The 25692-nt window shown below is 36.7% G+C and overlaps 12 protein-coding genes, 17 long non-coding RNA genes and 1 other non-coding gene across 30 annotated transcripts; 13 read left to right on the top strand and 17 right to left on the bottom strand.

Moving 5' to 3' along the window:
* On the top strand, positions 1 to 307 carry SPOM_SPNCRNA.2649. The gene has a single exon (NR_192017.1). It is a non-coding gene; the product is annotated as a non-coding RNA (long non-coding RNA).
* On the bottom strand, positions 139 to 503 carry SPOM_SPNCRNA.2650. The gene has a single exon (NR_192018.1). It is a non-coding gene; the product is annotated as a non-coding RNA (long non-coding RNA).
* A 23-nt stretch (positions 504 to 526) lies between these two features.
* fml1 (ATP-dependent 3' to 5' DNA helicase) lies at positions 527 to 5968 on the top strand. The gene is made up of 3 exons (NM_001018780.4): positions 527 to 2201; positions 2247 to 3076; positions 3133 to 5968. The coding sequence occupies exons 1-3, from the start codon at positions 753 to 755 to the stop codon at positions 3356 to 3358; spliced, it is 2505 nt and encodes an 834-aa protein (NP_593348.2). The 5' UTR covers positions 527 to 752; the 3' UTR covers positions 3359 to 5968.
* Positions 610 to 2158, bottom strand: SPOM_SPNCRNA.2651. Its single transcript, NR_192019.1, has one exon. It is a non-coding gene; the product is annotated as a non-coding RNA (long non-coding RNA).
* SPOM_SPNCRNA.2652 lies at positions 2735 to 3136 on the bottom strand. The gene has a single exon (NR_192020.1). It is a non-coding gene; the product is annotated as a non-coding RNA (long non-coding RNA).
* Positions 3150 to 4332, bottom strand: SPOM_SPAC9.06C (5'-methylthioribulose-1-phosphate dehydratase). Its single transcript, NM_001018781.4, has 6 exons — positions 4153 to 4332; positions 4074 to 4097; positions 3957 to 4034; positions 3846 to 3905; positions 3632 to 3798; positions 3150 to 3578 (listed from the first exon to the last, which is right to left on the bottom strand). The coding sequence occupies exons 1-6, from the start codon at positions 4230 to 4232 to the stop codon at positions 3385 to 3387; spliced, it is 603 nt and encodes a 200-aa protein (NP_593349.2). The 5' UTR covers positions 4233 to 4332; the 3' UTR covers positions 3150 to 3384.
* SPOM_SPAC9.07C (GTPase Rbg1) lies at positions 4458 to 5840 on the bottom strand. The gene is made up of 3 exons (NM_001018782.2): positions 5641 to 5840; positions 4793 to 5592; positions 4458 to 4742 (listed from the first exon to the last, which is right to left on the bottom strand). Exons 1-3 carry the CDS (start codon positions 5798 to 5800, stop codon positions 4602 to 4604), a joined length of 1101 nt encoding a protein of 366 aa, NP_593350.1. The 5' UTR covers positions 5801 to 5840; the 3' UTR covers positions 4458 to 4601.
* Positions 5969 to 6252: 284 nt separating the features above from the next.
* SPOM_SPNCRNA.2653 lies at positions 6253 to 6503 on the bottom strand. The gene has a single exon (NR_192021.1). It is a non-coding gene; the product is annotated as a non-coding RNA (long non-coding RNA).
* Positions 6424 to 8142, top strand: SPOM_SPNCRNA.742. The gene has a single exon (NR_151115.1). It is a non-coding gene; the product is annotated as a non-coding RNA, possible alternative UTR (long non-coding RNA).
* SPOM_SPAC9.08C (steroid reductase) lies at positions 6580 to 7851 on the bottom strand. The gene has a single exon (NM_001018783.3). It carries the CDS (start codon positions 7753 to 7755, stop codon positions 6907 to 6909), a length of 849 nt encoding a protein of 282 aa, NP_593351.1. The 5' UTR covers positions 7756 to 7851; the 3' UTR covers positions 6580 to 6906.
* met26 (homocysteine methyltransferase Met26) lies at positions 8091 to 10865 on the top strand. Its single transcript, NM_001018784.3, has one exon. The coding sequence runs from the start codon at positions 8320 to 8322 to the stop codon at positions 10612 to 10614; it is 2295 nt and encodes a 764-aa protein (NP_593352.1). The 5' UTR covers positions 8091 to 8319; the 3' UTR covers positions 10615 to 10865.
* Positions 8712 to 9145, bottom strand: SPOM_SPNCRNA.2654. The gene has a single exon (NR_192022.1). It is a non-coding gene; the product is annotated as a non-coding RNA (long non-coding RNA).
* SPOM_SPNCRNA.743 lies at positions 10776 to 12263 on the bottom strand. Its single transcript, NR_151116.1, has one exon. It is a non-coding gene; the product is annotated as a non-coding RNA (long non-coding RNA).
* SPOM_SPNCRNA.171 lies at positions 11184 to 11520 on the top strand. The gene has a single exon (NR_150597.1). It is a non-coding gene; the product is annotated as a non-coding RNA (long non-coding RNA).
* thi9 (plasma membrane thiamine/proton high affinity transmembrane transporter Thi9) lies at positions 12112 to 14445 on the top strand. The gene has a single exon (NM_001018785.3). It carries the CDS (start codon positions 12527 to 12529, stop codon positions 14300 to 14302), a length of 1776 nt encoding a protein of 591 aa, NP_593353.1. The 5' UTR covers positions 12112 to 12526; the 3' UTR covers positions 14303 to 14445.
* Positions 12395 to 14398, bottom strand: SPOM_SPNCRNA.2655. The gene has a single exon (NR_192023.1). It is a non-coding gene; the product is annotated as a non-coding RNA (long non-coding RNA).
* Positions 14446 to 14544: 99 nt separating the features above from the next.
* Positions 14545 to 15102, top strand: SPOM_SPNCRNA.2656. The gene has a single exon (NR_192024.1). It is a non-coding gene; the product is annotated as a non-coding RNA (long non-coding RNA).
* Positions 14672 to 14754, bottom strand: SPOM_SPATRNAMET.02. Its single transcript is given in 2 exon segments — positions 14672 to 14707; positions 14717 to 14754. It is a non-coding gene; the product is annotated as a tRNA-Met (tRNA).
* Position 15103: 1 nt separating the features above from the next.
* On the bottom strand, positions 15104 to 15336 carry SPOM_SPNCRNA.2657. Its single transcript, NR_192025.1, has one exon. It is a non-coding gene; the product is annotated as a non-coding RNA (long non-coding RNA).
* Positions 15295 to 17597, top strand: SPOM_SPAC9.11 (uncharacterized protein). The gene is made up of 2 exons (NM_001018786.3): positions 15295 to 15580; positions 15639 to 17597. Exons 1-2 carry the CDS (start codon positions 15511 to 15513, stop codon positions 16553 to 16555), a joined length of 987 nt encoding a protein of 328 aa, NP_593354.1. The 5' UTR covers positions 15295 to 15510; the 3' UTR covers positions 16556 to 17597.
* SPOM_SPNCRNA.2658 lies at positions 15458 to 16197 on the bottom strand. The gene has a single exon (NR_192026.1). It is a non-coding gene; the product is annotated as a non-coding RNA (long non-coding RNA).
* On the bottom strand, positions 16520 to 17883 carry atp12 (F1-ATPase chaperone Atp12). Its single transcript, NM_001018787.3, has 2 exons — positions 16980 to 17883; positions 16520 to 16930 (listed from the first exon to the last, which is right to left on the bottom strand). Exons 1-2 carry the CDS (start codon positions 17746 to 17748, stop codon positions 16824 to 16826), a joined length of 876 nt encoding a protein of 291 aa, NP_593355.2. The 5' UTR covers positions 17749 to 17883; the 3' UTR covers positions 16520 to 16823.
* A 419-nt stretch (positions 17884 to 18302) lies between these two features.
* cwf16 (splicing factor) lies at positions 18303 to 19448 on the bottom strand. The gene has a single exon (NM_001356015.2). It carries the CDS (start codon positions 19273 to 19275, stop codon positions 18463 to 18465), a length of 813 nt encoding a protein of 270 aa, NP_001342912.1. The 5' UTR covers positions 19276 to 19448; the 3' UTR covers positions 18303 to 18462.
* On the top strand, positions 18686 to 18985 carry SPOM_SPNCRNA.2659. The gene has a single exon (NR_192027.1). It is a non-coding gene; the product is annotated as a non-coding RNA (long non-coding RNA).
* On the top strand, positions 19104 to 20227 carry SPOM_SPNCRNA.2660. Its single transcript, NR_192028.1, has one exon. It is a non-coding gene; the product is annotated as a non-coding RNA (long non-coding RNA).
* Positions 19743 to 21803, bottom strand: gpp74 (golgi phosphoprotein 3). The gene has a single exon (NM_001356016.2). It carries the CDS (start codon positions 21445 to 21447, stop codon positions 20434 to 20436), a length of 1014 nt encoding a protein of 337 aa, NP_001342951.1. The 5' UTR covers positions 21448 to 21803; the 3' UTR covers positions 19743 to 20433.
* On the top strand, positions 20519 to 21209 carry SPOM_SPNCRNA.2661. The gene has a single exon (NR_192029.1). It is a non-coding gene; the product is annotated as a non-coding RNA (long non-coding RNA).
* On the top strand, positions 21312 to 24351 carry SPOM_SPNCRNA.2662. Its single transcript, NR_192030.1, has one exon. It is a non-coding gene; the product is annotated as a non-coding RNA (long non-coding RNA).
* On the bottom strand, positions 22000 to 23561 carry mtf2 (translation protein). The gene has a single exon (NM_001018790.3). The coding sequence runs from the start codon at positions 23515 to 23517 to the stop codon at positions 22573 to 22575; it is 945 nt and encodes a 314-aa protein (NP_593358.1). The 5' UTR covers positions 23518 to 23561; the 3' UTR covers positions 22000 to 22572.
* An 11-nt stretch (positions 24352 to 24362) lies between the features above and the next one.
* On the top strand, positions 24363 to 25523 carry mug116 (the record flags this gene model as incomplete). Its single annotated transcript, NM_001018791.2, has 1 exon — positions 24363 to 25523. The coding sequence occupies one exon, from the start codon at positions 24363 to 24365 to the stop codon at positions 24768 to 24770; it is 408 nt and encodes a 135-aa protein (NP_593359.1). The 3' UTR covers positions 24771 to 25523.
* Between the last annotated feature and the right edge of the window lie 169 nt (positions 25524 to 25692).

Here is a 25692-nt window from a genome sequence, read left to right on the forward strand (position 1 = left end):
TCTTTAATTTATACTTAGTGAATCAGTAAATTTAAAATACGTTAAATGGCTTTATGGAATTTCCAAAGGAACTCTTCGAAGAGGAAATTTCAAATTATGTGATAGATTAAAGATTATGGCTATTATTCGATAAATGAGTGTTTTTTTACTCACTTGATGTGTGATATGTTACCACAAACAAAGTCCAATTTTGAAGGTACAAACATCAGAAAGTCCTGAATTCTAGCAACATTAGTCTATGTACGGACACTTTTCAACTCGTTTTACTTCATCTAGCTAATCATTTTCTTTAATCTAAGAGCCATTACATGTCTTTCTGATAGGATTTGTTCGGCTATGCTTGTTATTTGTTTATCGTATAGAGAGCGACTTATAGTGAATATATACAAAAACCATTATGATGATATACGAATTCTATATCGGTTATTAGGTGCTTCCCTAATACAATACTACACCCGCGCAATAATTCGTTATAACAAATCGTTACTGAAAAGACATGGAATATACACATTGGCAATGTAATTTTAAACATAATTAACTTCATTACTTTCTCATGAAGTTAATTGTATCTTAAACCATTTGAGGGAAAAAACTTGTCCTTTACAATTACTTCCGACAATAAAGGACGCTTTGCAGTGAATGTCTTATGGAATTGTTGTATTTGACGACTGACGAAACGAAGTACCTTAGCAAAATTCGTTTTTAAGTAATTCCAGCTAAATTTTTGCTAACAATATAAATCATTGATAAGGATGTCCGATGATTCTTTTAGTAGTGATGAAGACTGGGACGAATTGGACACCCAAGTAGTTGATAAAATTGAGAATGAATATCATAATAACACGATAGGTTTAAATGGATACTCAGTTGATGAATATTTTGATGCCAACGATTCCAATAGATATCGTCTACAACACGAGTTAGATGAAAGTGCAGCACAGCAATGGGTATACCCTATAAACGTCTCCTTTCGAGATTATCAGTTTAATATTGTCCAAAAAGCTTTATTTGAAAATGTACTTGTAGCTTTGCCAACAGGTTTAGGTAAAACATTTATTGCAGCCGTTGTGATGATGAATTATCTTCGTTGGTTTCCAAAAAGTTACATTGTTTTCATGGCTCCTACTAAACCATTGGTTACACAACAAATGGAAGCTTGCTATAAAATCACTGGAATTCCAAAGAGTCAAACTGCTGAATTAAGTGGACACGTTCCTGTTACAACTCGAAATCAGTATTATCAAAGTCGAAATGTTTTCTTCGTAACTCCTCAAACCATTTTAAACGACATCAAGCATGGAATTTGCGATCGGACTCGTATATCTTGTTTAGTAATTGATGAAGCACATCGTAGTACTGGAAATTACGCTTATGTGGAAGTTGTTCATCTACTTTCTCTTAGCAACAAAAATTTCCGTATACTGGCTCTTAGTGCTACCCCCGGAAATAAGTTAGAAGCAATTCAGAATGTAATTGATTCTCTTCATATATCCAGGATTGAGATTAGAACTGAAAACAGCATTGATATATCGCAATACGTTCAGAAGAAAGAGGTGGATTTTTTTCCTGTAGATTTGTCTGCAGAGATTACAGATATAAGAGATCGATTTTCTTCTATATTGGAACCTATGCTTCAAAAATTGAACAAGGGTAATTATTATCGAATTCAGAATGCTAAAGACATAACTTCTTTCACTGTGGTTCAAGCTAAACAAGCTTTTCTTGCAATGTCTGGTCAAAACTTTCCTGCTAATCAAAAATGGGATATTTTAAATACTTTTGATGCATTAGCGACTTTTGCCTATCCTTTAAATTTGTTACTCAACCATGGTATCCGACCGTTTTATCAAAAATTGCGAGAGGTAGAAGAAGAATGCTTTGTAGGAAGATCAGGTTATAAGAAACGCATAATAAATCACGAAAATTATCGTCCTTTAATGGACGATATAGAAATTTTGTTGCGAGATCAGTCTTTTGTCGGACATCCCAAACTAGAGCATTTGGAACGTATTGTTACAGAATATTTTGAAAAAGAACAAACCAAGGATACCAGAATTATGATTTTTGTTGAAATCCGCTCTAGCGCCGAAGAGATTTTACGATTTTTGGGTAAATTTTATCCAAATGTGAGACCAGCTATTTTTATTGGACAATCTGCTGTGAGAAAGGCTGCTGGAATGTCTCAAAAATTACAGAATGAAGTATGTAATCTGAAAATGATGGATCCTTAACTAACTAATCTCTAGACTGTGAAACAATTTCAAAAAGGTGAAGTCAATACTTTAATAGCTACCTCTATTGGAGAAGAGGGTTTGGACATAGGTGAAGTAGACATGATCATATGTTACGATGCATCTGCTTCTCCTATAAGGATGTTACAAAGAATGGGCAGAACTGGGAGAAAAAGGAAAGGTTATATTTATATGCTTTTGACGCGAGGCAAAGAAGAAGCAAAATGGGAGAGAGCCAAAGACGCTTATCGAACTTTGCAAGATAATATTGTCAGTGGTCGCGGTCTCAGCCTATCGGAAAAAAGTTATAGAATTTTACCAGAAAAGTTTCGCCCGGTTTGTGATAAACGAGTCATAGAAATTCCCAAAGAAAATGAAGAAGTTGTAGTAGCTCCAAAGAAAGTGCAATTGAGAACGAAAATAAAAAAGAAATTTTTCATGCCAGAAAATGCCTTGAATGGATTTATTACTGCGTCCGCTTTAGGTAAACCGAAACGTGCTTTAGCCAAGTCTGAAGAATCACCGTTCGAGATATGTCCCGTTACATATAGCATTGAACAAGAAAAGAAACTGGAAAAATATAAGCGTGTTTGCTTAAGAGGTTTGGATATTCATAGAAATAGGAGGTTATCTCAATTGAGTGTTACAGGACGGATACCGCATTCTCTAGCTACGAAAAGTATACATTCATTTTTAAAGCATTTAAATACTATAGATTCGCAAAAGGCTCAGGAGTGGAGAAGAGAAATAAACAACCAATTCCAAGTATCAAATATCAACTCGACGGATCGTGACACAAAACAGCCAAAGATGCATGACTTTAGACAACCTTTACACCCAAATCCGTAAGTGTTTAAACTATTGAGTTGTTTAACGATAATTACAGATTATTAACATACAGGATGACAACTTTGAAAAGGAAAGGACAACATAATTCATTTTCTTACGACAAGTCTACACTGTTTTATGACAACAACAATAATTTAGAGGAAGACCTCCCGGATGTAAATATTTCTATATCTTCAAGGAATGAAGAAGCATCCAAGACAAAACCATTTGACGACCGACAACAACGCCTTCAGCAACTCGTAGAGAAAAGGAAACGTATGAAAGGAATGCTGATTTAGAGAATTAAATAGTGTTTAGAAATAGCCTACAACGTTTTCAATTTGTAGTCTAACTCAAAAAGATATTCGTAGCATTCCATTTGAGTTTTTGATTTTTCCCATGTTGCTCCCCAACCGATAACCCCATGTCCACGAATAAGAACAGCACATGTTTGTGGATAAAGCTCGATGACTTTTTTTAGTTCATCTAATATTGTTTTACTATCGCCATTGTGGATAACTACATAATCAGTATTCAGATACCAGTCAACACCAACAGAAAACACAACTTACTAGGAACCTCTAGAGTATCAAAACAGCAAAGATAGCCTGCTGAAGGATTTCCCTTTGGAATTCCTTTGATCATTTCCTTAGATTGTGTAGTAAATTTCTCATTATACATCGATGCTCCGACTGCAGCGACTGAAGTAGAATATATACAGGCTACTGCATCCATATTACTTTTGATGTGTTAAAAATTGCTGTAAATAGAAAAAATGATGCATACCTCAAAACCCATGAGAAAATGTAGGCCCAATTGACTAAATCCTTGGTGACTGACTGATTGCTGTATAAAAGGTTAGATACTAATTGGAGCTGATCCAAATGAATAATTTACCTTAAATTAAAGGTCACGATATCGTTTTCCGTTATGAAGTCTCTTTGAACCCTGTCCTTAACGCAAATTGCATAACCACTAAATGTTAACAAAATCGTTTGAATACCGTACAATTACTTGTTCTTTAGACAAAAGTTTCCACTAAATACCAATTAGCTTTAAAAAATTACTGAACATTAAACGTCTTGAACGCTACCTGCCAAATTTCATCCATCCAAGACTGTAAAAATGAGGAATAAGTTCAAGAATCAAATTTTTCTCTAATTGGAGACTCATTCTTCTAAAATTTTCAACTTTAACCTTTAAAAGTTCCCGTACTATACTCAGAAATGATTTATTTAATGATCGGTTCTTTCAGCAAAGTGAGTAGCGTTTCATAAGTTGCGTTTGCAAATTTGATATTAAAAAGTAATTGAAGGAAGACATATGTCACAAAACACTCTACACAATCATTCATTAAGCTTATAATACACGAAAACTTTTACTTTAAAGAAAAAACAATTTGAACAAATAACGAAATAAATTACCATCTAAAATTTTAAGTCATTGTAACCCACCTATTAGAGTAACCAGTTAAATAAGTTTTCAGGCCTATATATTCCAATACTGGGAAACCAAGGAAAGTAAGATGTTAGGAAAAAAGACTTATTTTTTGACAATCGTCACTACATCCTCATCCAACAGTACATGAGATAAACCAACACGCATGCCAGGATAAGGAACGCTTTTTCCCCAAACATAAGCATGTTTAAACTGGGATTTGATACTTGAATGAATATTGTTACACTAAAGAAGTTAGCAACACGAAGATCGGCAGAAGCAATTCGAAAACTTACAAAATCCTCGACAGTAGAATGGCCAGTACGAAGGATAACAGGTTCGCTGTAATCAGGTTCAAGACCTCTAGGGCGTGTATAGACTCTAACCAAATTCAAATAGTCCCACATCGTTTCTTTAAGTTCGTCAATGTTCCAACCCCTGTTACCACAAATGGGTACGGCGTTAGGAATACGATCAATCAAATCAAGTTCTTCAATAGAAATTGAATCAATTTTATTTAACACGTAAAGTGCCGGGATATAAACGCGATTTCCTTCCAAGACATCAATCAAATCATCAATGGTGGCATCACAACGAAAAGCAATGTCAGCAGAGTTAACACGATATTCGCTGCAAACAGCACGAATTTCGTCCAAATCAATATGAGTCAAGGGGACAGTATTGGTGATATTGATACCACCACGTTCTTTCTTTTTGAATACAATGTTGGGGGGTTCCTTATTTAATCTTATACCAAATCCTTCCAATTCCTCTTCAATAATACGCTTATGAGACATTGGTTTCAATACATCCAAAACAATAAATATAAGGTTGCAAGTACGTGCAACAGTAATAACTTGTTTACCACGACCACGACCATCTTTGGCACCCTCGATAATACCAGGCAAATCCAAAATTTGAATTTTTGCACCATTGTATTGCAAAACACCCGGAACCGTTGTTAAAGTTGTAAATTCATATGCAGCGGCTTCACTTCTCGTTCCTGTAAGCTGAGTCATGAGTGTACTTTTACCGACGGAGGGAAATCCAATGAAACCTACAGTACCAATACCGGTACGAGCAACATCGAAACCAACTAAGAAAGATTAGTACTCCAAACAAAAATTTGACGTTCAGTACATACGCCCTCCACCACCTCCTCCACCGGTAGGGGTGATCAATTCACGTTTCAATTTTGCAAGCTTGGCCTTTAACATTCCCAAGTGCTTAGCCGTAGCTTTATTTTTTTGGGTTTTGGCCATTTCATCTTCAACTTCTTTTATTTTTTGCGCCGTAGTCGCCATTTTGTTTTTTTATTATATATGAAAATGCTATGAAAATGGTGAAAAGAAAATTCTATAACTAAGTACGTATAAGATCTTTTGCATTATTGAGTGCTAAGCAACCCTCTTTATTTTATATTAGTGTATTAAACCACATTACAACAGCCAAACTATTATTAAGATACCAGGTAGAATATCACGTTGGATCTCGATATTTGTTCCTTGTTGTAAGTAAATAAAAAAATATGTGAAATATTGAATCCAGTTATTCAATAGAATTTCATAAATAAATCTTTTTTCTTTTGCGTGTCTTTTTTTATGCGTTAGATCAATATAAAATATGTATGTATATAAAAAGTTGATAATTTTGTTTTGTTTTTCTTACACAATTTTAATGCAAATATTAAATAAATAAGATTGCAAAAAAGTAGTTGCTGATTGCGCAAAAGCTTGGATTAACAGTATTTTTTGATAAATAAAAAAAGAAATAAATAAATTTAGTATGTTCTAAGTCAACGGCAAATGAATTATTATTCAGGGGTTGAAGATAATGTCAGTTAACAAGGTTAATTATCGGGTCAGGGTAATAATTAAAAATTAAATAAATAAAAAATATCTGCGGCTGTTGCGTATAAACAGTAGACGGATGAGCAATTATCCCCAATAGCCTAAATACAAAATATAAGAACACATAGTAGAAACTACAAAAACATTTTTACCGGCAACAATAACCTCGTTGATATAGTGGTATTGTTGATAACTCAAAAAGCCCCAGCGTTTTGTGCGCGAAAATTATATTAATATTAACGAAAGCGAATATGCTGAATATGTATAAATCTGCAGAAGATACATATGTATCATTAATTTTTCTATGTACAATATTGTAAGCAACATAACTGATCGGAACAGGAAAAGTAGATGAGAAGAGGGAAACGGTTAGGATAGCGTGAAATTCAAGATCAATGCGAAAGAAATAAATTATAAGGGTTAAATAAGGCATAAATTAAGGAAGTCATCGAAACAAAACCTAAGAAAAAAACACAAGACAGCAGGGGAAAACAGTCATAGAGACCTAAGGGCCTCCAAGAACACCAACTTATTACGAAAGGTAAAACGAGGCAGTTGTTCTACATTAAGAATGGGATGATGGCACGACGGTTTGCTGGATACTTCGGAAACTTTTTACAGTACCATTGATGGGCTTTTAATGCTCTTGGAAGCATCAACAGAATCTCTGACAGGAAGAACCACCAAAAAGGTTCGGCAGAAGGACCGGCTGCCAAGTAGCATCCAAACCATTCAATCCATTCGCAAAAGTAATTGGGACACGAAACATACTGGAAAAGCCCTCCATAGGGAATTCGATAATACGAATTCTCAGATTGTACGGTGTCAAGATTATCGGGATCCTTTTTTTTATTAGATGATCTTCTTAGGTCGTATAAGATGTTGTCGTGATACATATTTCCCAACCAACCCATTAACCAAAGAAACATACCAATGTATCGACGAATGATAGACACTGGATGATGCTGGACGCTAGCTTGAACCAAGTACAGACCTATTGACATACCGTTCAAAAAGTTAAACAATACCGCAGAAACAAACACCGTCCAATGCATGGGTGAAACTTGTGGTGCCATCAAAAGAGGACTCACTAGCGCTCGGTTGGCGTAATGAACTAAAAACATACCAGCAAGTACCTTTCGACAGCTATCCAGATAATCTCGGTTCGACCCATCTCCAAGAGAGGGCAGCGTCGACTCGAAGTGTCGATTGTTACGAATTGCATAAAGGAACGTCAGTGGTGCTACCAGCTCCATCAATACCCATCCCACTCTACCCGATATGTATCCTTTGCTGAATAATTTGCTTTGCTTGGCTAATTTGCCATGCGGCGCATTTACAAACAGAGTGCATGGGAACACTCCGACAACGAATATTTTCAACAGTTTCAGGTAGTCTGAATAAAACATGTTGAAAAAAAAAAAAAAGCGATTTCTTTACCTAGAAGCACACAATTCTTCTCGTCAACTTGAGGCAGACTTACAATAATTTTCCAAATTCTTTCTAAATTGGAAACGAAAAATTGCACAATTTCAAGGTGCAGAAGTCGCTAAAAATTTGATAAAATCTTATAACAAAATCTACTCACTTTATCACGAGATCTCTCAGCGATATTATGCTCCAATTAACGTACCTATCGGGAAATAAAAGTGACTGGTTTTTTCGTTATGTTGGGATGGGGAGGTGGTGTGAAAATTTCTGAGTATATATAGTAAAGGCCCCCAAGACAGTTAGTCTTTTCTTCATAACACAACGCCTCTGTGGTAAAAGAAATCTCTTCGTTCCCTCAGGAAGAAATTTGTTTTCCCACTAAATCTATTTGTATATTTATATATATTCATATACAAACATTTCACATTACTGTACTGTATTCCCTAAGCATACAGAATAATATTGTACTTTTGAACTTTTCAAACGTACATTAGATTATATCCAACCGTCCTAATTTGCATATTCCGACAAACTATTTGAAAATGGTTAAATCTGCTGTTTTGGGGTTCCCTCGTATCGGTAAGAACCGTGAGTTGAAGAAGGCCACCGAGGCTTACTGGTCTGGAAAGACCAGCGCCGAGGAATTGCTTGCTACTGCCAAGCAATTGCGTTTGGAGCACTGGAAGCTTCAAAAGGCCCAAGGTGTTGACATTATCCCTTCCAATGATTTCTCATTGTATGATCAAATCATGGATCACTCTTTCTCTTTCAATGTTATCCCCCCCAGATACCGCCTCTCCGGTTTGTCTTCTTTGGATACTTACTTTGCCATGGGCCGTGGTATGCAACGTGCTGCTACTGCCGATAAGGCTGCCGTTGATGTCCCCGCCGGTGAGATGGTCAAGTGGTTTGACAGCAACTACCATTTCTTGCGTCCCGAGGTTTCTGAGGAGACTGACTTCAAGTTGAGCTCTACTAAGGCTCTCGACGAGTTCCTTGAGGCTAAGGAAGCTGGTATCATCACTCGCCCTGTTCTTGTTGGTCCCGTTACCTACTTGTTCATTGCTAAGGCCGCCAAGGGTTCTAGCATTAAGCCTATTGAACTCTTGCCCAAGCTTTTACCCGTTTATGTTGAGCTTATCAAGAAGCTTACTGAGGCTGGTGCAGAGTACATCCAAATTGATGAGCCTATCCTTACTCTTGACTTGCCCCAAGAGATCCTTGCTAGCTACAAGGAAGCTTATGAGACTCTTGGTAAGATCGGTAAGCTCATTTTGACCACCTACTTCGGCTCTCTTCAAAGCAATGCCGATGTTTTGAAGGGTCTCCCTATTGCTGGTGTCCACGTTGATGTCGTTCGTGCTCCTGAGAACTTGGACCGTGCTCTTGCCGTTCTCGGTGAGAACCAAATCATCTCTGTTGGTGTCGTTTCCGGAAGAAACATCTGGAAGACTGATTTCCAAAAGGCCACTGCCATCATTGAGAAGGCTATTAGCGCTGTCGGCAGTGAGCGTGTGCAAGTTGCTTCTTCCTCCAGCATTCTTCACATTCCTCACTCCCTTTCTGGCGAAGACCAAATTAATCCTGAAATTAAGCGTTGGTTCGCCTTTGCTGTTGAAAAGTGTGCTGAATTAGCTATTCTTACTAAGGCTGCTAATGACGGCCCTGCCTCCGTTCGTGCTGAACTCGAGGCCAACGCTGCTGACTGCAAAGCTCGTGCTGAGTCTCCCATCACCAATGTTGAGGCCGTTCGTGAACGTCAAAGCAAGGTTACTCCCCAAATGCATGAACGTAAGAGTCCCTTTGAGACCCGTTATGCCAAGCAACAAGCTTCCCTTAAGCTTCCTCTTTTCCCTACCACCACTATTGGCTCTTTTCCTCAAACCAAGGAAATTCGTGTAACCAGAAACAGATTCGCTAAGGGTCTCATTTCTCAAGAGGAATATGATGCCTTCATCCGTAAGGAGATTTCTGATGTTGTCAAATTCCAAGAGGAAGTTGGTCTTGACGTTCTGGTTCACGGTGAACCCGAGCGTAACGATATGGTTCAATACTTTGGTGAAAGAATGGAGGGCTTTGTCTTTACTGTCAACGGTTGGGTCCAATCTTATGGTTCCCGTTGTGTCCGTCCTCCTATCATTGTCGGTGATGTTTATCGTCCCGCCCCTATGACCGTTAAGGAGTCTCAATATGCTCAATCCATTACTTCTAAGCCTATGAAGGGTATGTTGACTGCTCCCATCACTATTCTTAGATGGTCTTTCCCTCGTGACGATGTTCATGACTCTGTCCAAGCTCAACAAATTGCTCTTGGTCTCAGAGATGAGGTCCTTGATCTTGAAAAGGCTGGTATTAAAGTCATTCAATGTGATGAGCCTGCCTTACGTGAAGGTCTTCCTCTTCGTCGTGCCGAGTGGGATGAGTATCTCAAATGGGCTATCGATGCTTTCCGTTTGGCTACTGCTGCTGTTCAAGATGACACTCAAATTCACTCCCATTTCTGTTATTCTGACTTCAATGACATTTTCGATGCCATTCAACGTTTGGATGCTGACGTTGTTTCCATTGAGAACTCCAAGTCTGACATGAAGTTGTTGAATGTTCTTAGCCGCTATACCTCTTGCATCGGTCCCGGTCTTTTCGATATCCACTCTCCTCGTGTTCCTCCTGTTTCCGAGTTCAAGGAGCGTATTGATGCTATTGTCAAGCATGTTCCTAAGGATCATCTCTGGCTCAACCCTGACTGTGGTTTGAAGACCCGTGGATGGCCTGAGACTACTGCTGACTTGAAGAACATGATTGCCGCTGCTCGTGAAGCTCGTGAGCAATACGCTTAAGTCACTTATTTTGAAGAAAAAGGACAATTTTTTTCCTTTATTTTCCATGATAATATTTAAAAAGGGGTTGTTAACCTTCAACATGGTTAACCGGTAATGAAACGAATGTTTGAAATGAAAATGTTTCTGAGGCTGCATAGCTGTTTTCTCATCAACTGAGGGTAACAAGTTGATATATTTTGCTATGTGATGGCGTTTTTGTTAATATTAGAATCTAATGAAAATACTTATAAATGGGTTTTCAGGTATTATTCGATGAATGTTTTGTGTATAACTGAATACAGTACGTTTGAATCTTAAGTAAGGATGTAGTCGACATGTAGGCGTGCTCTTATAACAGAGGTATCAAGTTTTTGGAATTTGTTGTAAAGTAGTTAAAGTAAATACTTGAAAGAATATGGAAAAGTGGGGTGAAATTGATTTTGCTGGATTTGCACAAGTGGTGATGGTAAACGTTACGAAAGTGTGTATCAAACATGCGATATTTCTATTTTGGTAGTAAGGACTTTTAAGGAAACATTTTGTGCTTTTTCTTCAAAAAAGTGGGCACTTAAATACTGGTGCCATTTATGAATTTGAATGTGATGTTTTCTACTGACACTTAAGTTTTCCTACATTAAGAGGATAGAAAAAGGAGCTGAGATCTCAAACGCTTTAAATAGTGAGAACTTGAAAATTGATTTAGTACTAGTTTTCTTGACATCCATAATCTTTTAAAGTTAGCATAAGATCACAACATTTTGTGTTCATGTAAACGTCTTCTTTTACTTAAATGGGATATCCACAAACCCGCACATGCTAGAAATAAATTGACTAAATGTTTTACATAAAACGTGGTGCCACGTGATGACAAATGTACATTTAACACAAGGAACTAGGTTGCACTGACTCAGTCTCCCTGTATCACCAGTATCCGACATAAATTGTCGCCTACTTGCATTCCACCTAAACTTTTTATCTTTTTCCACATTGTGATGGTACTCCAAAATTGCAAATCACAGAACGGCGTACCGGTAATGGATACCTGCTGCCCTATATGAAACCAAAGCTGCCCTTGTAGAATTCGAGATAGCTTACGCTGTTGCAGATTCAGTTCAATCAAGTAAATTATTAAAAAGAGAAATAATTATTTGTATTATAAGGTTATTAATATATATTGGATTAACAGCCTATGTATTCACCTAATGTACATATACGATAGTTAAATTGTTGACTATTTTCGCTAAGCACCGAGCTTAAAATGATGCTAAAATTTCCTCATTCGCCTTAGGTTGATTTGGCATATAAAAGTATTTCTCACCCATTAAGTGCCTAAATCGAGCTAAATTTCCATCGTCCACGATAATTTGAGCTCTTCTGATTTAACAAACACCCGTTTTATGTCAGATTGCCTTTTTCTGCCACCAACGTGTGAGACACATTTTTATTCATCAACCGGGTTCAAGCACCCGGGAACACCGGTTATATAATAACAAAATTTCGAGTCTGATTTTTCTTAAAACTTTTGCAAATTACTTTTCTTTTAATTATTTGAGAAGCTTGTTAGCGATATCTCAATCTTTGCTTTTAAAAAAAAACCAGTGTTGGAACAGTACAGTATTTCGTAAAGTGGCTGTTATAATTGACCTCACTGAATTTTAAAAAAAAATCGGTTACGCATAATCTTTGACAGATTTTGTTAAAAAGACGATAAGTTTCCTTTCTCGTCCTTTTGAAGAGGTTCATTCTTTTTTTTTTTTTTTAAAAATAAAGGCACATTTATTTACTAAATACTTATCGCCTTTAAGTGGGCTCTTTTGTTATAATCCAGCAAGAAGTTCAATCTATTTATTTATAAGGTTTTTTTATGAACGATTGAAAATTTCTTTTTCTTTCTGACTTTTTCATTTGCTATTATTACAATTGCTTCGCCATGCCTTCTTCACAAATAAGCCATCAAGATCCAGAGCTTGGACAAACCTCCTCAGGCTCTTCCAGTATCAAGGAGAAAGCAGAACCTCAGCTCTATGCTGGTCCCATCGACCCTGCTAGAAGGCCCGATGTCTTTCAAGAAGGATTTGAAGATGTTTCTGTCACAGACGACGATAATGATAATGAGTTATTACGGAAAATGGGCTATCAACCTGTGCTTCATCGTTCTTTTGAATTCTTTGAGAGTTTCGCTGCCAGTTTTGCTTCCTTAGATGTCGTTAGTGGTGTTCGCTTGACCTTTAGTTGGGGTATTTCATTTGGTGGTCCTGCTGCATATTGGTCGGCTATGTTGGTAACTGGATTTTGTTCAATCGTTACTGCCGCATGCTTAGCAGAAATTTGTTCTGCTCTTCCTGCCGCAGGTTCTATCTATTTGTGGGCCGCAGAATCTGCTGGTCCAAGATTCGGTCGTTTTGTTAGTTTCTTAGTTGCTTGGTGGTCTACTACCGCTTGGACTACATTTGTCGCATCGATCACTCAATCTACTGCCAATTTCATCTTTGCTGAAGTTAGCACGTTTAATAACCCTTGGCCTACTAACGACAGTGACGTTAAATTTCGTGCTGTTCAATGGATTGTAGCCGAAGTGCTTTTAGTGTTTACTATCCTTCTTAATCAAGTCCCACCTCGTTATTACAAATGGATCTTTAAAGCATCAATGTTATTGATGTTTATCGATTATGTAATGAATATTATTTGGGTCCCTGTTGCTACATCTAAAAAACCTGATGGCTTCAGGTCGGCCAAATGGGTCTTTACGGAAACCATTTATGACCAGGCTGGATATATCAAGGAGGTTGATGATGCCAACGGCAACCCCATCGCTTCACTTTCAAAAATCGTTCCAAAGGGCTGGCAGTGGTGCTTGTCTTACTTTGCTACTGCTGGTGTCATTGTGGGTTACGATGCATCTGGTCATATTGCCGAGGAAACTAAAGATGCCAGTATTAAAGCAGCTCGCGGTATTTTTTATTCTACCGTAACATCTTTTATCGTTGCTTTTAGTCTTGCTATCCTTTATCTTTTCTGTTGTCCTGACCTTGATACTTTTACAGCTATTTTATACAACGACAATTCTCCTCAACCATTTGTCAATTTTTACTCCTATCTTCTAGGACGCGGCGGACACGTGGTTATGAACGTTGTTATTATCCTCGAAATCTTCCTGAACGGTGTAGTTTCAGTTTTAGCTTGTAGTCGATTAGTGTTTGCAGTCTCGCGTGATGGCGTTCTTCCTTTTTCGAATTGGATTAGTCAAGTAAGTAAAACCGGTCAACCAAAGAATGCTATCACTGTTATCTACATTGTTTCAGCTCTTTTACTTTGCACCATTCTTCCTAGTGCAGTTGCTTTTACCTCCCTTGTTTCCGCCGCTGGTGCACCAAGTTTTGCTGCTTATGCTGTATTGGCGTTTTGCCGCCTCTTTATTACACGCGATAAATTCCCAAAAGGCCGTTGGTCTTTGGGTTGGTTAAGTAAGCCTTGTTTGGTCATTACATTGGTTTACAACTTGTTTGCTCTTGTTGTTAATGTTTCTCCTTATACTTATCCCGTTACAGGTCCTTCTTTCAATTATGCCGTTGTCATTATGGGTGGTGTTTCCATCTTCGCCATTATCTGTACGATTGTAATTCCCAAATCCAGATGGGTCGCAAATAGATATCGCTATGAATCGGATTCTGAACATAGTGCTAGCGTTAAAGAACTCAAGGTATGAGAGGTTCAACTGTTTCAATTTATTATTTCGTTTGGGGTTTTGGTTTATTTAATTTTCAGCTTTTTATTCAGAAATTCTATCGTCATTCTATTTTCTTTTTCCTTTATGTTATACGATAATATATTGAATAAAAGCATTTTCATTCATACTTATACACGTAAAATATCTTTAATTATGTAGTACTGTTCGCCTTGCGCTGCAATAATAATAAATTAAGATATGCTAATTTGTTAAATAAATAGACATGATTTTATTAAAATGCATACACATTCTAATCAAGTCCGGACTAGTACTGAACTATTTAATTATATCTAATAAATGTTGGAATTGAAATGTATTATTGTTTTTTAGGAAAAAATTAATAAAAAATGCTCCTGGTGAGGCTCGAACTCACGACCTTCCCCTGTGTCATAATATGAGAGGGATGCTACCACCGACTGAGCTACAGAAGCTTGTTGAACACCACTAGGAAATATGAATTAATGTAGCTCTTAAAATATGATTTTAACAACTACTGAAATTTGATATTTGTTGTAACTATGAATACCAAAAATACATCTTTAAAAGCAATGTAGTGAATGGTATTGATTAAATGTGTTTTACTGATAGAATGAATACTTAAAAGAGTCTCATATGCGCACTCTCTCAAGCATTGATACAAACTCCTCATGAATTTAGATTTTAACCTACGACTATTTGCACTTCATACTGCATCCAAAATATTTGCACTGGATAGAGGTTGTATGTTGTTAGCCTGGACTGAAGGCATATTATTCAAATTTCCTCAACTTGGTGATATTGAATATGTCTTTTTGGATTATTCTAATTTATGTAATTCTAACTTTGATAGATGACTATAAGTGAAATTAATAAAAAATTAACAGTACATTATATGACCATTATTTTTAATGTCAATAACATATAGTAATATGCATAAGTATATAAAAGTTGTACACGACTTATCGACATAAAGAGAGTTGCTTAGTTCCACTAATCGCACCTTATAAACAAATTGAATCTTTACTCGAATAAACAAGCTAAAGTTGTGAAAAGCGAAGTGAACTTTTCACTGTTTCAAGATAATCACGTTGACCTACTTTAGGAAGTTTTTAAATACACTAAGAATTGCAGATTTTCCTAGTTGGTACTTTTGTGTTTTTTGTCAAATCCTTATGACACTTGTTCAACCTTTTTTCTTTATTATATAAATGGATTCTGCTAACAAAAATACAAAAATATTTGCTGAGCAATTGGGTAATGACTTTACAATTTCAGTTGGTATGTAATGCCGTGTGTTTTTAATGGAAGATTAATAAGTTAATAAAATAAAATACAGATGATGAAGATATGGAAATGGAGTATCCGTTGCGTTCCTCTACGCCCACAAAAGTAATAGACGACCAACGAGAAATCTTGCTTCAGAAAGCATCGCGAATCTCTAAATTAGACGAAGCGCTTTGCGAGCTTAATAATGAATCTAATGGCTCAATAGATTTATCTATTGACAGCTTCATACCATCTTACGATGAATTCTTGCATAAAAAACTACTAAACGAGGATACTGGTCATGAAAGCAAAGTATCAGACCAAGTTAAGCAAGTCATCAGCACTCCTATGAGCACCTGCTTTGAGCAGTGGTTCGAAGGAGAAGAACAATCGTCTACGGGGAACAATCAAGATATATCCTACTCTAGCGTCAACTCTCTATCTCCAAAAAGACGAGGCATCTCTCTTATGTCCATTGATGCTAACAAATTGAGTCCTAAAAAAACTTCCCCAAATTCTGGATACATAACATCTCCTTTAAGGCATCCGATTTTACTTTCCGAAACAGAACCTGGAACCCCAACAAAAAATGATTCACCTGCTTATATCGGATTACCTTCACAACCCAATAGTATAACTACTTTGAATAACACTAACCAGAAATTCCAAGTTCCTGATAATGACAAACCACCTATGTCTTCATTAAATGAACTATCTGCATCCTACAAGCCTATCGTATTCGACTCTTCGCAGCATAAAACTCAAGGCACTGACAATAATGACTCTTTTTACCACGACGATACAAATTGCATTCATCTTTCACGTTTAGAAAAGATTCGGGAGCTTCTCACATTCGTACAGTTGGAACTTAAATATTATGTAGAACCTCTTAAGAAAGAATTACAAGAGACAAAGACTCTATTGGCTCAAAAGGAAGAAGAGATATCTAACCTAAAAGATAAATTACAAAATGCAGGATTATCTTAATTTATTCATTTACATTGATTCATGAATTAATTTTGGGTACCTTGTCAAAACAATTTGGTCTGAAGGATAACTGACATAATAGCTCAGCATATTCGACATGAGGAAACTAATTTAGAATTCTCTGTTCAACGACGGCAACATTACTCTATAATTCTAATTTGGCAATGTGCAGTGTTTTAAGTAAACAGTTGTAGGGTTCTCTTAATTGAGTTCACCCAGAGGGAGCTATTCCAAAAATTTTGTAATTTTTTGAGTTTGCGTATAGCCGTTAGTGGGCATGTTCATTACTTTTGTCATGCATGTCTTCTATGCACCGTGAGAGTATTGCCGAGCTGGCCAACTTATTCTTAAGATCCTCATTGTCTATTTCGTGAGCTGCAGTTGTAAGTATTTAACATTAGAATAATAGAGAGTTTATACATACCATCTTCCAAAGAGCCCCATCGATTTGTTTGGTACTGAAGTTCTAAGTTCGTCAAAGCGGCAGCTTTTTCAGAGTTCAAATATCCTTTTAAAATCATGAAAGAAACTATGAAGCTCTTGCAGCAACTAACAGATCTTTCAAAAGCTGCTAGTTGCCAAGAGTTCAGCGAGCTGAGCCAGTTTCTTATGCGTTCGTGTGTTTCCTGCGTTTGTTTATGGGCAATAATACCAGCATCACCATCCAAATAGCTTAATTGCACACCAAGTTTGTTTTCAAAGGTTTCTTTCAGTGGCCACCAATTTTCCTTTTGCTCCTCCAACAATTTCCCTTCATATTCTGTTTCGGGGGAGTAAATTAGAATTGTGTCGGTGTCAAGGAAACGAATTAATTGAGTAGAAAGTAGTTCCTTTTCTTCTTTTTTGAATTGTGATATGTCAATAGCTCTCGAAACTAGGGAAGTAATTGGGAGATTGTGTTGTCGAACAGAGGTTGATGGTAATCGATCCCATTCTAGGGCAATCAAGTGTGCTAGTAACTCCATTTCTTTAGGTACCTTAACAATCTTCCCAGAAGGTGATTTTAAATTTCGTCCATCTAATTGAATCAAGACTTCTCCATTTTGGATTTTGGTAGCTGTATTCTTCCAAAATCTCCTGAATGATGGTTGCGGCAAAGGAGAGGAAGCTTTTGTAGAGTAAAACGAATAGCACGTTTTAAATGACAGCAAGTTTTTGCTGGATAATCTGTAAAATTGTAAAGATCGAAGCATCTTACAAAAATAGAAAAAAAAGGGTATTCAAGGTGTCTATCTGAGACACTAAAAAATCTTTCGTACTTCAAACTGCCAAAATTTAATTTTTAATTATTGTTTAAGAGTTAATTATTATGATATACGTTTTTAGTTGGTGTTCTCCAAAATATTGGTTACTATGTAAGATGAGTCTAACAATATTTTGTCACAGGCATGATGAGAATAAGTTTTAATATTTTTTTCTAAAAGTAGTTTTTAATTAAGCAAGAAAAAACTCTTTTAAAATAAATTAATAGACGTTCCTATCATAGTTCCTAAACCGTTGTTTACGTTAGCCGCCTTGAATTTAGCTACGATTAAGACTACTTTTTGACAAACCGTAAATGTAAATTGATAAATTACAATTAGATACTCGGAAAATTAGAAGGAACCTTAAAAAAAATCAATTAACATGTGCTGTTAAAAACTTAAAGTTGAAGAATAGATACAAACAAAATAAAACCTTTCTATAAATGCTACGGTATTATTCTACATAACAAACTACATTTACTAATCGAATAATAAAAATTAGAACAGGATATTGACTATCAACTCGCGTTATGAAAATCCATCAAAAACTCATTAAATATTATTACAATAAAAACCTTGCGCTGGTACAAAAGAACATGTACATTTTTAATAGCTTAGCTATAAAAAATGCAAGTAATTAAAAAATTTAGCCATTTATAGACGTTATACCAAAACCTTTTTCTTCTCCATTTTCCTTTTTGCATATTTTGGAGGCTGAAAATTCGGTATATTGGAAGTGGCCAGCTTCTCAGAAACCAAATCTATAGGTTTGGGTAATTCTTTTTCAACCGTTGTTTCTGCATTCAATCTTCTTATAATTTCACCATCCTGAGACGAAAACAACGATTTAGCTTCACGATCAATTTCTTCTTCCTCAAATTTCCGCTTTTTGGACTCCTCTTCTTCAATTGATCCATATGCATCTTCCTTTAAGAGAGCGATTGCATCATCAATGTTAACTCGAGACCTTCGAGCGCTCTTTTCACGTAGTTCGTCGAGTGCATCACTAATTTGCATTTGTCGTTTAGTGTCTAATGTTTTTTGTTCTAATTTTTCCATTTCGTCCTCCTCAGGAATGTCATTGCGTTCAGCTAACTCATTTTCTTCATATTCTTGTAATCTTTTTTCATGCCACGGCTCATAATTCCTGGAAGCTCCACTCTCTGCTGCATAATCTGCATGTTTTGGATCGGTTATAAATGTTATTTCAGCAGCACACCTAGTGCAGCGAATATAAAACCTCAATATATCAATTGAAAAATATTTTTCGCCGGTTTTCTCCTTCCTAGCGTTAAACTTTTTTCCTTTATATATATACTCTCCACAAGTATGACAGCGCATTGAAAATGGAGTCATCAAACGAACAGTCAATTTCCCACCATTTGGTCCTTGAAACTTTTTCTTTTTCTTAGGAGGACGAATGGAAGGATCATAATCGGGCGGGATATACTTGTTAAGTACCTTTCGTTCAGACATTGTTGGAAACTATGAAAAAAAAATGAAATGAACGTACGAGAATTGCTTTACCAAATTCAAAAAAAAAGAATAAATTAAAGTAAGGAAAATTTAACCGTCCTTTTGGGTTGGAATTATTTGACTTTACAGATGAATTTGAAAATGCTAGTTTTATGTGGATATGCGCTTTTTGTAAGCGAATGGCAAAAGTACTAGTACTATCTGTAGTTCTTTGACACTCGATACGTCGCGGTAATAAATTGAATGCGCACATAGCACTACGTAAACATATTTAGTACCATCCTTATATTTCCTTATACAATACCTGAGCTGAGCTATCGAGACGTGAGCAAGCGTTGTTTGTCAATCTTACACCTTCCGGTGTTTTAAGAGTACTTTAGATTCCCTTATAAATTGTGTATTATTTAAATGCTTCTGATTAATTTTGACTGATCAGTCTCCATAGTACTTTACGCTTACAGCAATAGACAATTAATGGGGTTGTTGGCATTAATGGCAGGAATAGATGATTTATATGAACTTGGTTAAAAATCGCTGTATTTCAGCTTATGTTCGTCTTAGTAAAGTTGATAGCAATGATCATAAGAAAACACCTGCTATATTAATTTATCATATGTTCATTTAAGTAAAGCTTGTGGAAGAACCCAAGTTTAAAATGGTTTAAAAGATAACTGTATAGTAATTACACAATTGTCATTTTTCGTTAGTTTAATAACTAAAGCTTTGTGAAAAGAAAGACTGACTTATATGTACGTATGTAAATCATTAAAACGAGAAGAAAATAGCTAACGATGTCCGCAACTGAAAAGAATGAAAGCTGACCCGGGATATTCTGAACAAATCTTTTTTAGCAGACAATATCGAAATGGGATTGCCTCCATATCGAGATAAAGTGTTCAACTGGAGAGAGTATATGTGGAAATGGTACCACCAATTTAATGAAAATTCAACTAGATAATGAAGCACCGATTGTTCAAAGTACTATTCTTACAACAACGAACAATTTGATTGAATTGACTTCTTTTAAAATAATACTCCAATTAAAAACAAACAAATTAAGCCGACATTAGCGATATAGAAGTCGGTATACGTTTGTTCATTAGTCTGAGTTGGAAATAACATAACTCAAACAACACCAACGAGTGATATGCTTGGCTATCAAAGTAAAGAATCTAAATGAGTGAAAACTTGAAGAACAGCAGCGACTACCTCAATGAAAAGTAGTTGCTCTTCCTTCACAGAGGAAAGTTCTTCGGAAATTAGCTCAGGCAAGTTAGCGCCAACTGACGAAGAAGCATGAAGATCAAAAGGCCATTGCGAAAAGTCACAGAGAAGCTCGTCTACGCGAGAAAATGCTTTTTCACGATCTTCATAGTTTAAATTGTCAAGAGCGTTTTCAAGAACATTAGCAGCGTATGAGGAACAAGCAAGGGCAACAGTGCGAAGGCAACGAAAAGACAAATATTCTGGGAAAGAAGGTGAATTATCAATTTCAATTACTCGTGAAGTAAGAACAGAGACCACTCTTTTTTTAATGGAATCTTTAATGGAGGTATCGGCAATGGGATGAGTTGGCATGTCGAAAAGTAAGAAATTCTTCTTCTCATTTCTTAAAATCCCTTTGTCAACAAGGCCCTTTGCCAACCGTTCGCGTACTTGTCTTAATTGATATCCAATCTTCATCACATTCCACGTTTCACCACTCATCAAATCAATCCAAGAGGTTACAGACATGAGTTCGCTAGTATGTATCATTTTAATAGCTTCGTCTAAAAGAACCTCACCTGTAAGTTTTTCATCAACCAACTCCACTACACGATCCGCTAACGGAAAGCGTTTACGATTAACGTCTTTTTGCATACGCAACTTTCCACGAAATGCGAGCTCCATTAGAATACATCCCCGAAGAGAATAAGAAATGCTGTCATTCCAAAAAGAAAGATAACCTTGCTTGTCTTTTAGACCCAATAACAATACCTCCTCCATCAGTGTAAGCCTGGGTTGCTTTTCCCTTTCCGCGCCTTGTTCCAAATCCTTTGGATCAAAAGCGATTTTATGATCATCATCGTATCCCTCAAGATGACTTTTGGAATGAGAGACGCTCCTCATCTCTGGACGTTCTTCGTCCGAACTTGCGGCAGCAACCCTCCTTCGGGAAAGTCCACCTGACATTTCTTTGAATTTTATGCCTAAATACAAGAAATTTCTTGTTGTCTATATCAAATAATCAAGAAGATGAGAGAGATATGCAAAACGTTGAAAGCAAAAGTATGCAATACAGGAGTTTCGCTAAAGAAAGAAACGTTCAAACAAATGGGAAAACTTTTGATTAAAAATACCTTTTGCTTTTGTTTCCTCAGAACCTTGACGGCCAATTAATCCAACTTTTCGTTGGGATGCAAATTATTATAAATTGGTAGGTTGAACCAGAAGTACCCAACTAAATACCGAATTTTTTGAAGATACTGGGAATATTTCCACCAAAGAACTTTGGAAGACAACAAAGAATTAATAAATACTTGATATTTGAGGATTGTATGTTCGCGCAGTTCTGCCCGTAAGTGGTAGCAGAATTACGGTGGCTTAACAGATGCTCCCGTAACCTACAGCTTATAAATTGATCCTTAGCATACGGCAACCCAAAAATCGAGAATTTTGGACTTTACTTAAAAAATAAAAAGATACGAGAAGAATTCTTATTGTAAAAAAAATAAAAATATAAATTGAAACCCTCATTTTACTACAAGAAAAGAGACGGATACCTTTTTAAGAAAAGCTTGGACTCCCCGATAACCTAAACAGGATATTTATGAGCTTGGTGTAAATACTGAATGGATTACACTTTAAAAGTTCTAAGCTTTTCATGTTCCCTAATGAAATGAAACGTATACTGAATGCGGGAGCACCTTTGTATAGAAATGTTCTTTCATTAACGATTGCATGCTTTTTAAGTCGTAAATTAGTAATTAAAGTATGAATATGCCGATAGTGATGTTAAATGATATAAACTTTCAACCATTGGTGCGAATTATTAAGAGATAGAGAACATCGAGAAATTCAGTTTTATTTTTATCGTTTACGCGACGATATATGAACTGTATCACCAAAAAATTTTTACGTTTTGGAGTAAAAAATAAATTCAGAGTTTGTAAAGAAGATGAAATGTAAAAACACAATGTCACAGGCCTTCATAAGCGTAACTCTGCCATTAATTATTGAAGAAAAGAAGGGTTTCACCAAAAATATTCGTCGTAAAACAAAAATTGTCGAGGTACAAAACAAACCAAAAAGGGATTTTTAAGGTAACAAGAAGATTTTGAGCTTTTCCAAAATGCGATTTTGAGAAAATAAAAGTTGCTTTGGCCATTCGTTGACGTCCTTATACACGATGTTTATGGCTTCTCTCGTTTCAGAATCACGCATGACAACGTTTTCCCTCATCTCGCCAAGCAAATGCAAAACGAAATTTGGATCTTTACATCCTTGCCATACAGAGAGGATTGCTTGGTTGTATACCGGGGCGGAGCAACCGCGAACATATGCATTAGGACTGTGCTTTTTTACAGCTTGAAAGAAGGACAGTGCAAGCATAGGATTCAAAAAATTCAATCGGGCTATCAGCATAGTGTCTCGGAGAGCATGCGACAAGGGAAAATCTCTGCGGAAATCACTGAGTTGTTGGTAAATTTCCGATTTAAAGAGTTGTGCCAAGGCGCTGTCAGTTTCGCAGGTAAGAAGGTGGTTACGATAAACTGTAAGAGGAGAGGAATGGGTATGCAAAGAATCCAGTTTTTTTTTTAAATTATGGAAAAAGACATCCGGATGTTCAGGTGGAATTGTCCCCAAATGAGTTTGCTGTTTACGGGGGGAGTCAGGTGGGGAACTGGGATCGTAAATATTGGAGGAGTTTTCTACTTGATCACTTAAAGGATATTTTTGAATGTAATTTTCGAAAGATTGTTTGACGCCATGAGGCAAGGAAAAGCCTACAACGTCCGCGTTTCTTCGAAGGTGCAGGGGTTCGACGGCATTAGGATTGACGTGAATTTTGTGACCATCGATAAAGTAGTCAAACAAGAGATCCGGCGAATCTGAAGGGAGATTGTTTTTTGAGTAATGAGAGGAAGTAGCGGTAGAACTGTGAGACGTGGATTTGTGCAGCCGACGTTTATAGAGTGATAAGAGGGAAAGAGAGGAGGGAAATGATTTGATGGAAATTTTTAAAGTTCTACACACACGCATTCTGCCATATTTGCCTTTGTTTTAAAAAAAAAGAGAAAAGCGGTGGAAATTCCATGAAAAAACAAGTTTGAGTGTGTAGCGAGGAAATAGGGCAATCTTTCGAAAAGCTCCAAGGAAATCGATACGATGCTTTAAAAGGAAATTGGGAGTGAATAAGGATTACAAAAGGAAGTGGCAGATAGCGAGGAAGAAGGTGGAGATCGAGATGGGTTTAGTGAAAAAAGAAGGTTTGAATTGTTGCAATGTTGTCCCTAAAACAACGAGCTTGAAAGATCAATAACGTTTATTTCGTTTAAGTATGCTATCTCTTTTTGCGAGGCTATTAACCATCGAGCGCGTTGCCCCTCCTTTGCCCTCTTTAGTGGTGAACAAAGATTGATGCAAAAGGGTGGAGGTGCAAAGGTGGTGTCTGTTTCGGTTGGCGGCAGAGTCGAAAGCCTTGTGCGCTGCACGGCCCGATTTAGAGCCGGGTGGGTTGAAAACGCATGCCAAGGAGCCACAACAAGCACCGATCATTCTGATGGTTGTTACGATGCACTGATGCAATGCGTTTCACCCAAAACCCACACCACCAACACCGCCTACCCTCAGACAGAGTAGAGCAGTGCAGTGCAGTGCAGTAGGCGTGAGAGGGAGAAGAGGTAGCCGAGAGACAGTAGAGCACATGATGAGTAAACGAAACATTGAGAATGAGTCTAACATTGGATTGTGATGAAGATTGAATTGTATTATTTGGAAAATGAAATTTCATTTGTAACAGCAGTGATGAAATAGAGTAGAGAAGAAAACAGTAAGAGCCTTGCACCTAATAGCCTTGCACCTAATAGCCTTGTCCGTCGGTGGTTATGGTTAGTAGAGTTGAATCAGTAATTGTATTCGCATTGTATAAATTCTTACAGAGGTATTTTCATAGTTTTCATTGTTTTTTTCTTTTGTGTTTTACCGTGATGCTATGTGTTGTCCAACAATGCTCGTCAGCAATGACCAGTTTTCGTTGTCCAACATTTTCATTGTCCAAATACACCTGTGTCCTTCCTGCTTCCATCCCTGAGATGATTCTCTTTACATTTTCATCCCATACATTCCAAACTCCGACTAAGAAAGGAAACAAAACAAAAAAAAAAAGAAAAAAAGAAAAAAAAAAAGAAACGATTGTTGAGAAAAACAAAGTCCTCAAAAGTTTTGCTCTCTACAAAAAAATAAATAATTATCGTTCAACTCGATGTGTGTTGGTGTGCCAATGTAAATATTAAATATCAACAATACTAATGTTTGAGTGTGTTTTGTATTGCATGTGATGCAATTGCACTAGGATGCGTCCATTTATGCAATGTTTACAAATGTACAAGTGCATTTTTTCCAATCAAACGCTACTACCCATTCAAAATGTGCTCCACTCAATGTTTATGAAAAAGACAGCCGACTCGCTTCTCCATCTTTCTCCAGATTGTGACTAGCGAGAAGGAAGGAGAGACCATAATAACCAACATTGACTGAGAAAAGAGGTTGGTGAGTTAAATTGAGGCAAAATATTGTTCTGACTCTTGACAAATTATATGTTGACTTTTTGTAGTGGTGATACATGCGTTGCACTTTTACTTTCTTTCTAAATCGTTTATTACTCTTGATGCTTCTTTTCTTACTTGTGCGATGAATGCTCCTTTGTTTTGAATTGTTGTCCTTACTGCTTGCTACATTACATGTTTTGACTCTCCCATTTCTTAAACTCAATTGCCATGCTCCAATTTCATCATCTGTCACCCTTCACCAACATTGTTGGAGGAAGGCGTCAATCAATGTTTTCGTGCGAGTCACTACGTCGTAGTCCTCCGCATGCTTTTGACATTAGCTTAAGTGAGGTAAATATGTTGGCCAACCGCTGCCGAATGTTTTAATTATCTTTACGCAGCATCCATCAAAAGTCCCCCTTGTTGATACTTTACTTGGAGTGTGGGTGTTTTTGTTTTCTTTCTATATATATACAAGGTAAACCTCCTCATCGCTGCTTCCTTTTCTTTTTTCTTCTCTTCCCCTTTTCTTCTTCTTCTTCTTCCTCTTCCTCTCCCCTTTGCTTTGCTTTTCTTTTCTTTTCGTGTTTGTGGTGAACACTCGTCAAGGGAACTAGGTTTTGCAAAAGTATTCCGATTTAAAGATTAAGGATTCATTGAATTTTTT

This window comes from Schizosaccharomyces pombe (assembly GCF_000002945.2).
Source record: "Schizosaccharomyces pombe strain 972h- genome assembly, chromosome: I".
NCBI classification, from domain to species: Eukaryota; Fungi; Ascomycota; class Schizosaccharomycetes; order Schizosaccharomycetales; family Schizosaccharomycetaceae; genus Schizosaccharomyces; species Schizosaccharomyces pombe.